This window comes from Sus scrofa, chromosome 4 (assembly GCF_000003025.6).
Source record: "Sus scrofa isolate TJ Tabasco breed Duroc chromosome 4, Sscrofa11.1, whole genome shotgun sequence".
Lineage (NCBI taxonomy): Eukaryota > Metazoa > Chordata > Mammalia > Artiodactyla > Suidae > Sus > Sus scrofa.
Genome location: NC_010446.5, coordinates 40,121,668 through 40,132,263, shown reverse-complemented (window position 1 = coordinate 40,132,263; position 10,596 = coordinate 40,121,668). Strand labels below are relative to the sequence as shown.

The 10,596-nt window shown below is 47.4% G+C and overlaps 1 protein-coding gene across 1 annotated transcript in view; it reads left to right on the top strand.

Annotated features, from left to right (window-relative positions):
• The window catches only part of SDC2 (syndecan 2), a 125,866-nt gene continuing 118,050 nt past the window's right edge, over nt 2,781-10,596 (top strand). The window contains 1 exon segment of the mRNA NM_001315754.1: nt 2,781-3,095. Within this exon segment, the coding sequence (NP_001302683.1) occupies nt 3,036-3,095 (60 nt within the window). The 5' untranslated portion in view covers nt 2,781-3,035.

Genomic DNA, 10,596 nt, shown 5'->3' with positions numbered 1-10,596 from the left:
ATTGCTGATATTCTATGACTCTCAAAACAGCACCATGGCCTTGTTGTACATGCTCTCAAGGCTACATGACCATTGTGAAAAATACCAAGTCACCGAGAGTCTCATAAATGTCAAGAGCCTTGGAATATGTCCTCACGTGCACAGATATATTCCTTCAACAGATGCATCTGCTAATTCATTTTTATCACTGTCCACCCCAGCTGAATCAGAGAGCAGTCGCCATGCCTCTCTAGCTGGATGCCTCAATAAACAGCAATAGCTGTGAGAGCCAGCAGAGAAATGCCTTTTCCCCTTTCTTTGGAACTCTAACTTATTTGATGGGTTCTTAACTGTTGGGGAGAAAAGGGGTGTGGCCTTGCCCAAAGCCTGGAGAATAGACTGGGTCTCTAAGAGGCAGAGTGACATTTTATGGCTCTGTGCATTTCTCTCACCATTGCTCCTTGTCCTTTGGAAACTCCTTCAGAAGTCTCCCCATCTCAAGAAATTCTATGACTCACAAATGAATTCTTCCAACCCACAGGTTTGGAGATCCATAGAATTGGGTTTGAAGCTCCCTCCTTAGAAGCTGCTAACTTAGGGTGTGTAGCCTGATCCTCTTTTACAGCAGGGGGGCTGTTAACACACACTCATGGAGGTTATAGGATGACCATGACGCCTGGACTGGAAGTTCTGCAGAAGTGGGAATGGCCATGTCTACCTGTGTTCAACCCACAAAGAATCTATTTTAAAAATATATAGTTCATTCCTCCAAGACCCAAGCCAGACCCACACTGACCCACAGGGGCCAGCTCAGTTTTGGTGGAATCAGAAGCGTCTGATGTTACAATGCTCAGTCCCTTGATATTTTTTTCTTTTCTTCACTTTTCCATTTTTCCATGTTACTTTTTGGCTGCCAATACCTTAGATTTGCCTGTTGGGAGCTTGGTAGTTGGGACTTAAAACCCAAAGAGCTCAATGTCTCAGACTTAGCATTCTCTAAAGTTCTCTCTAGTTCTCTAAATTTCTTTCTCTGAGATTTCTTATGGTGAGAGGTTGCTAAGACATTGTAGTTCGCACTTAGAGTATGACTGTAAATATATATATTTACAGTATATATATATATATATAAATGCTTTTTATTTTTTCCTTTATAGCTGGTTTACAGTGTTCTGTCAATTTTCTACTGTACAGCAAGGTGACCCAGTCACACATGCATATATACATACTCACAATATCCTCCGTAGAGTATGACTGTATATTATTCTAAGTTCAAAAAGTATCAAGGTCTGGTGTCTATATATCTACATCTAGGTTTCTTAAAGGCTCACAACTCTTATGCAGTATAGAGTTTTAGATCAAAGTTTATCCAATAAATATGTATTGTATATCTTTAGGCAACAGGAATGAGAATACAGTGGTGAACAAGACAGAAAAGTCGCTGGTCTCCTGGAGTGGGCATTCTAGGACCAGACTGGCTCTACAATTCATTTACTCCAGAAATTAGAGAGAAAAATAGTGGTAGAAACTGGCAGGGAGTTTGCCATGTCCGGTAGTGCACTAGAGACACAGAACTGAAAAAAAAAAAAAAAAAAAAAAAAAGACTTCACCACAAAATACTTGGGACCAATTACTTCCATTCAGGAAACACATGCTCATCATTTTCTTCAAACTAGAAATTACTTTATCCTGCTTTTCTTTGAAGTTCTCTTCAATCTGTTATTGTTCAGGGTCTCTATCCAATTTCTCATCAAATTGCCCTATTTGTAGCTTCCAAACATTAACACCTCTATGTTGAAATGGAGCCTATAAAATGCCTTCGGGGCTTAAACCATGTGTGAGGCAGAAATGGTATTTAAGCCCTTAATGAAATTATGAGCTTTTAAAGGGTTGCGTTTTGGGTTTATGGGAGCTTTCCTCCAGATTTTTTTTTTGGGGGGGGGGCGTTAGGGTGGGTGGGAAATGCTCAACACACGTTTATTACGTTTATTGTTTTCGCTTTTAAAATACAATTTTCATGAACTAGCGATTTATGAACACTTTACACTGCTTGAAAGCATCTGTAAACTTGGTGTGTGTGTGTGTTTTTTCCAACTCTCAAAGCAGCTTCTTGCTACTGGTCGAATTCCAGCCGGCAGAAAAGCTAAATATGTCTCGTCGCTTCACCGATCTTTCTCCAGAAAAGTGAAAGAGAATAGAAAATAGAGAAGGAGCAAGGGGGAGGCGAGAGGAAAAGGCGAAGGGGTAAGGGGAGAAGGAAGCCAGAAAATAAAGGAGCGCCGGAGCACAGATTGCAGACGAGCAGACCCAGAGCAGCCACAGCGCGGAGCTGCCGGCGGCCACTGGTCCCCCGAGCTGCCAATCGCGGTGTAATCCTGTAGGAATTTCTCCCGGGTTTAGCAGGGAGTCACACAGCCGCCTCCTCTCCCGAGTGGCCCGGAGAAGCCCAGAGAAGCTGGCTGGGGAGGGAGGGAGGGAGCGGGAGGAGAAGAGGAGGTGGAGGAGGAGGACCCTGGGAGGGAGGCGGCGGCGCGGGAGGAGGAGGGGCGCAGCCGCGGAGCCACTAGCCCTGCCGGACGCGCTTCTCTCCAGATACTCCCAGAGCTCCAGCCGCGCGGATCTCGCGCCCCCACCGCTCTGCCCCCAAACTTCAGCTGCAGCTACATTCCAAGCCATCTAATTTATTCCTCAAAAATCAGAAACCGAGCCGCGACACGGGGAAGGAGTCCGCGGAGGAGTAAAACTACAGCAGAGCAAGAAAGGCTCCAGAGAGCTGCCTCCCCGGAGCAACAACTCGGCGTCGGGAGTGTAGGAACCAACAAGTGAGAAGGCGCCGCGTTCCCCCAGCGCAGCCGCGGGCAGCGGGAGCAGGCGCAGGAAGAAGAAGCGAGCGCCCCGGAGTCCCGAGCCCGAACCCCCGAGCCCCCGAGCCGGAGCCGCGGTCGCGGAGGCTGCTCCGCTCCGGATTCTTCGGCGCGGGCTGCGCCGGGCGCTGAGCAAGAGGTTCCGCTTCTCTCTGGTTGCAAGCGGCGGCTGGGAGCAGCCGATCCCCGGGGAATATGCGGCGCGTTTGGATCCTGCTCACCTTGGGCTTGGTGGCCTGCGTGTCGGCGGAGTCGGTGAGTGGGCCAGGAGGGGGACGCGCGCGCCACATAGGGTGTCGAGGCCGAGCGGGGTGCGCAGAGCCCGCGGGGAGTCGGGGAGCGCCACCTGGGGGATGCCCCCCACTCCCAGCTGTGTCAGCTCGGCCCCCGGGGATCTGCTGGGACAAATGCGCTCGCTCCTCCGCCCCTTCCCTCCTCCCTTTCCCGCAGAAAAGCGCCGCTCCCTGGAGTTGCCTGGAGGTCCCCCGGGATCAGCAAGAGAGTACGGCAGTTTTGTCGAACCGCAGAGGCCCCAGAAATCTCTCCCAACTTCTTCGCCCTCGGAGGGTCTTTCTTTATGGCCGGGAAGGACCGATGGGGAAGGGTGGCCGGAGAGAGGATGTCGGGAAAGGGCAGCGTGAGAACTGGTCCCCTCCGCGCGCTCCCGGAGACCCAGGAACGACCTGGAAACTTTGGGGTCCCTTTGTCAGCACACACACACCCCCACGCCAGCTTTCCTACTCCATTGAATGCACGTTCTGGGGAGATGGGGCCCAGCTTTGAGAAACCCGCGAGTGTCCGGAGAGGAAAGTTTGCAAAAGTTCTTTTGTTTGATGTTCCGGGTGGCTGGGGTAAGGGAGCAGACACTGCGTGGATAAGCTACCCGCGGAGGCACAGTCGTCGGTCCCTTGGGGGGTGAGCGGGATGCGCCCCAAAATGCCAGGATGCGGACCCCTGGACTCCAAGTCTTGCAACGACCCGACCTCCTTGAGGGTCGGGGGGCGGCTTGCGGGCCCTAAGGAACAGGAGGGCATTTTGGTAGGGGTTGCGCTCAAGTGCAGCAGCTGGGCGAGGTGAGGTGCCTGAGACACTGAGCTTGGCCTCGGGTCGCCTGGCTGCTCGGAGAACCGGGGCTTCCAGCCCGCCACGCTCGTCCTCGCGGGCCCCGGCTGGGGTGCACCGAGGCTTGGAGGAGTCTCTTCTCCCACGGGCCCGAAAGCGGGCATCTAGCTTCCCTCCCTGGCCTCGGCGGTGGGAACTTGCTTTCTCCCCCTTTGGGTCGCGTTTCGGGGGTTGGAGCTTGTTTCCCTCCGACACCCAATGAGCGCCCTCTAAAGGGAACTGCCTCCTGGGTTTTGATTTGTGCGTGACGGCCCCTACCTGGGCGCTCTGAGCTTTGTCCGGCTGGGTGGAATCCCAGCACCCGGATCACGTCTGCAGCCTCATTGCGGTCTGGGACCTCGGTTAGGGAGTGCAGCTGTTTCTGTCCCTTCTGGTTCCTCATATCTCCTCCTTGTGCCACCAAATAACTTGTCCATTTCTAGTAATCTGAACTGCCTTTTCGAAGACAATTAATGTCATCTTTAAGGTGGTTTCATGAGTTTCCCCCCCTCGCCTGTTATTCCCCCCCACCCGATTTGGAATCGGGAAACCTCTTTGGCCCTGAGCAGCAGATGGGCATTTTTTCATCGGTGTGGGAGCCTCTGTGTATGCTATGGGGTCCTCAAATGTTACTCTGAGATTGGAGAGCAGGTAGGATTGTAAACGGAATAGAGTAGATGGAAATGTGGGTGCTCCGGCTGTGAAATAAAACTCTGAGCCTTATCAGCATTTCTCTGTGGCAAATGATCGTTTTATCTGTTAGGATTGGTCCTTTCCCAGCCAGTTATGAACTTTGTGCTCTTTCCACCCCAAAAGGGAAAAAAGAATCCCTGTTTATTTCAGAAAAACATTATTGCTCATCTTGTTGCAAAAGAGGGCAAAGGGAGAATTCCAACTAAAGATATTCAGGAGAAGCCTGCCTAAAAAGCAGGACAGGGTTAAGGAGGTCCCTTTTTGCTGAGTCCTGTTCAGGAATTGTTACTGTTTGGGGATTCTAAAAGAAGAACGTCTCTTTGGGTGTTTGCGTCAATCTGACCTTGCATCTTAAGGAAGCTTTTTGGCTGAATGATACTTGTCTTCTCTGGTGGTATCTTTTCCCCCCAACCCTGTCTTTAGGGTTTGAATATTTCTCAGTTCCGACCAGAACTGGATGCTTTCCTAGTGAGCTCTTTCACTGTGGCAGATACCATTTTCAGTAATTGGTATATCATTCAAAAGGGTGATTAGATATTTTTTAAAATGTCAACTTGGAGACTGTAGCCGGCAATCTTTGTTAGCCAGTGAGTCAGTTTTTCTCCATAGAAGCAGTTTCCAAGCTCAGGATGGCCAATAATCCATTTAAATGACTTTTCAGTCTCTTGTTTGTTTCACGTATAGCAGCATACATGTAGGCAAAGTTGAAGGACTGCAGTTTTTCAACGTTCAGCCATTAAGGTGCATTATTTCCAGTCCTGTGCATTTTAATTTGAAAACTGCAACTGTTGCCTGGGAATTAGAAGTCGTGATCATCTGAGCTTAAAGCCTCTCTTTTTTAGAAAAGGAAAAAGGAAAACTGTCCACAGTTAGTGAATTCTGGAATTTTATACTGAGTTCAAGAGGGGAAAAAAGAGGTCTCAGCAGTCAAGGCTCAGAGCTGTCTGTGGGAACTGGAGGTGCTTTATTTCTGGGCGCTGGAGACAGCAGGGAGAGCGTGATCACGGCAGTGGATTTAGCCTTCCCACCGCCCTTGCGAGGGGAAGGACTGACAGAGTGTGGCAGTAGTGATATGCTGTTGGTTTTCTATCAATTTTTTACAAGAGACTGTTTATCTTTAGAACTAATACATTGCAGACGGCTATAAACACGTAATTGGACCTGGGAATATGTTTAAGAAAAGGAAGCGTTTTGAACTAGTGGAATTTTCTACACATGCTTAGATGTGTTTAAATTAAAAGAAACTTGTCAAGTCATTTGGACCCATGCATTTCCTCTCGGTGTATTATGAAAGACAGGCATTGGAAAGTTTGCATTCGAAGGAAAAATTAAATTGGCACCATGTAACCTTTGGCAGTTCTTTAAAAATACATATTTGGGCTGTTGTAGTAATGAAGCAAACTCTGTGGGGAATCTTAGGGAAACAAGAGCCCTTTTCTCTGTTAGTTGGATATTAGCAGTTGGTAGATGTCATTTAGGAAGGAAAGATCTTATTATGATCAGGTTTGCAGAAGGTGGGTGAGCAGAGGAATTTGAGTACACGCTCCAACGCCGCCTCCTGGGACCGGGAACATAGAGTTTTGATGGTGTTTGCCATTTGAAGGACTGTGTAACATGATTATACACATGGCACCTTGAATAATCATTAGTTTGGAAAGCATTTCAAAAATTATCTAGAATTTTTTTTCCCCCCCTTGGGCAGAACTAGTTCTCAAGTCTCCAGAAACCCCCAGAGACAGGACTGGCCAGCTTCAGGGGGCCTGGCATCTGCCCAGGTTGCTGGAGCCGGAGGCTGACCCAGCCACACAGAGCCTGGCCAGCTCTGTCATTAAAGTTTATAGGGAGTCCGGTTAAGCCACTGTGCTGTCCACATGTCAGCTGGCAGTGATCTTGGGTCATGTGAGGAATGTCATCTGAGTTTAGATTCTCACGAGATTGTCTCTGCTCATTGCCAAAAATCAAACTAAGAGACCTGGCCCATCGTTTTCTTCTTCCCAAGACAGAAGACCCACTGTTCATGCCACTGTCAGTGGTACATTCCCGTATTTCAGAATCACTTGATTTTTCATGCACCAGAAGCCCAAATAAAGTTTGAGTGAAAAGTTAAGAAGTAGTGAAAGAAGCTCATCTTTTTTAGTCACCTCTGCCAGTACCATCATCCTTTTTTTTTTTCTTTCTTTCCCTTTTTTGGCGGCATATGGATCTCCCAGACCAGGGATCAGATCCACCACTGCAAACTAAACTGCAACTGCGGCAACCCCGGATCCTTATCCCACACTATGCTGGGTTGGGGATCAAACCCTAATCCCAGCACTCCCAAGATGCTGCCCACCCCGTTGCGCCACAGCGGGAGCTCCCAGTACTGTCATCTTAATGCCAGGCTTTGGGATTTGAGTCTTGACGTCAATTCCTTGATGAGGCATCTTTGTTGACTTTGCTGACTAGATGGCCACAGAATGCACCTATGTGTTGTTCATTCCACGATGTTTATTCAGCATCTCCTACGTGCTCAGGATCAAGGTGAGAGCAAACCAGGTAGCCCCTTTGTCTCCTCGGAGCTCACATTCTGGCAATCCAGGTGGCATTCCCCTTCAGATGTTTCTTTGTTGGGGCCTTACCAGCTTGTGCCCTACGTCAACAGTCTTATCATTGTCCATCCTGGCCCAGATGCTCACCTCACCTGCTGTTTGCTTTATCCTGTACCACTTTGATCGTGTTTCCTTGCTCTCAAGGTGTGACCACGATATCTGCCTGGTGTATCCCTCCTGATCACCCTCCATCATGTCTCCCCACGCTCACCCACCGTTCTCACTGTCAATGCTCCCTGGATATAGCCACCTCTTCAGTGTTGCTCTCTTTAAATTCTGTTGATTCAAATCCCAGCTCCTGATAGACTTTCATGACTGATCTGCCATTGTTTTTCTCTTTCTGTAAGGAGTAAGGCAGACTGATGATCAGAATCCCTGGAAGTATGTAAAAATAGAGATTTCAAGGTCTCCTACACAGTCAGAAGCCTGCAAGGGGGGGAGGCTGATCTGTATTTTTAGGAGACATCTCAGATGATGCTAATAAATTAGCCACATTTGGAAACCACTGGTCTAGTTACCCACTTTTACCCCTTTATTACATACTATTTTGTATGAGTCCTGGGGCTCCCAGTGGTTAGAAGCTACGTGATGCTGGGGACCAGATAGAGACATAGGGCTTGGATGGGGGAGATGTTGGAACTTTGCCATTTAACACCATGTTAGGTCTTGGACAAGATACTATGTAACTTTGAAATGCTTAAAAAATACATACATGTGTGCATGCATATGCTTATCAGGTGCACCCCAAAATGACTTTATAGCGTGACTGTTGTGAGGGTGACCTGAGGGACCATAGGAATGATACCTGAGGCACAGAAAATGCTTTTTTTTTTTTTTTTTCTTTTGGGGCTCTGTTTTCTTGGCTTTGAATTGAAAGAGCCATGTATGATGTTCTTAAGGCCTCTTCGTCCTTGGATGTTCTAGAGATTGGCATGGGGACAGTTGGGTGGTTGGGTGGATGGGGCTTGTTTCCATTTTGACCCCTGCAGTAAACACCTGTTGATGCTCCATATTTAATGGCAGGTGCCCGTGGCTTGGGCAGTTGGAGTTGGTCTGTCCCTAGCTTCCCTCTAGCCACTGAAGGCAGTGTGGTCTGGGGTCAATTGAATCCACCAGCCTGGGGGTAGACCTGAGCTCGTTTGCATGTTTTGACTGTTTTGACTCTCTCAGCCTGAGTTTCATCAACACTACAGAGTTGGTGTGAAGAATAAACAAACTGTTGGAGTCCAGTGCGTCCCATCTGTGTGCATTCCTGCTTCCTCCCATGTCCACGTCTTCCAGCTGGGTTGAGATTCTAGCACCTCAGAAGGAAAGAGTTATAGCAGCATCATATGCTTGAGCACCACTGGGCATCTAGAATGAGGTGGCCTGGGAGGTGAGGGACTGTTGGGAAGCTGTGAGTAGAGGTAGGAAGTATTTTATTTTAATTTAATTTAATTTTTTTTTTCTTTTTAGGGCTGCACCCGAGGCATGAGGAAGTTCCCAGGCTAGGGGTCAAATTGGAGCTGCAGCTGCTGGCTTATGCCACAGCAATGCTAGATCTGAGCCACATTTGCAACCTGCACCACAGCGCACAGTAACACCAGATCCTTAATCCACTGAGCAAGGCCAGGGATTGAACCCGCATCCTCATGGATACTAGTCGGGTTTGTTACTGCTGAGCCATGATGGGAACTCCCTATTTTAATTTTTTAAGTGTAGAAATGCATGGAAGAATTTATCCTTTAAGCAATTTGAGTTGTGGGTCCTACTATTAAAAATCTCCATTGCATTTTGACTGTTTCCAGGGCAACATTAGGCTAGAGGGGGATGGCCTCCGAATAGGAAAGAACACTGTTGAAATAAATTTTGTATGTCTCTTTTTCTCGGGCATCTCCAAATGAATTTGGTAGGACTGGGAGAAGGTGAGAAGCCTTAAAGTCGTTGGAAATCTCCCATTTGAATCAGCAGAGTGAGGACAACTGGTATACCTGTTGATGATGTGAGAGCCAGGTCATGCTCTTGGAATCCACGCTATAGAAGAATGTTATTAAAGACAAAATATATTCTCACATTTCTTTGCTCTGCTGTCGAATCTGGTGAACAATGCTGCAAAGATGCAGTCAGTATGTTCTTTACAAAACATTTTGCTGTTGCTTATGATTACACAGGTATGTTAAATACAAACAGTACTGATGTTTCAGGAATATGTGCAGTTAATAGAGTTTAGTCTTACGGTAAGAATGACACATGGGACAAGATATCCAGTTATTAAAGGAAAACTCTTTTTCTCAAGTTCATACCAAAAAAAGAGTAAGAGTTAAATATGTATTTTTGTAAGACTTTCTGTTGAATATAAAGACAGCAAAAGTAGATGTACAGTGTTGAAGGCAGAAGTGATTTTGCATACATGTAATGAACAATTTAATCCCAATGAGAGCTCAGCTTCCATCTATAAAATGATGACATCAACTAGAAAAACTTTGTTTTTAATATTTATCTTTTCTATATGCTTCAGGCTGTGATTGGAGCAAGGTTATGATTAACCTAATCAATAAGTGATTATTAAGCTTCTGCCAGATACTTACTATTTTATTACTGGAGCAAGGAATTTATTCACAAAAAGGTGAGTCTCCTCGCTGGTGGTGATCAGTTAATTTGAGCTAAGTATTCATCAGGTACTAGGATTATATACATTGTTCTGAATATTCATGATCTAATGTCTAATGTTTTCCCATCTTTTCTTTTTTTTTGGGGGGTGGCCACACCTGCTGCATATGGAGGTTCCCAGGCTAGGGATTGAATCGGAGCTGTAGCCGCCCGCCTACGCCAGAGCCACAGCAACGCGGGATCCGAGCCGCGTCTGCAACCTACATCACAGCTCATGGCAATGCCGGATCCTCAACCCACTGAGCAAGGTCAGGGATCGAACCCACAACCTCATGGCTCCCAGTCGGATTCATCTCCACTGCGCCATGATGGGAACTCCCCTGTATCTTTTCTAATGTAAGTCAATGTGGCACCAAGAGCAGCTGAGGTGGTGGAATTCACTTTCATTCTAGAGAGATGACAGCATGACTTGTTGATGTAACTTGGAGGCTTTTTTGAGGCATAAGTCACTAAAGGGGTCTCAGGCTCTTTTGGTTTCAGGCCTTGATCTCCATTTCCAGAGAAGGGCCTTGAACTGCCTTGCCTTTGGTTCCTTCCTATAGCACTGGAACCCAGTATCGGTGCTGTGGGGACCATGGCCAGAATCTAAAGGAGCAGGCAGCGTGGTAGAGTGACTCAAAGCCCAGGCAATGGATGTAAGAGTTGCCTGGGTTAGAATCCACTTACTGTGTAACTTGGGCAAATTTCTTCTAACCTCTCATCAATAAACTGGAAGGCCCTAAAAT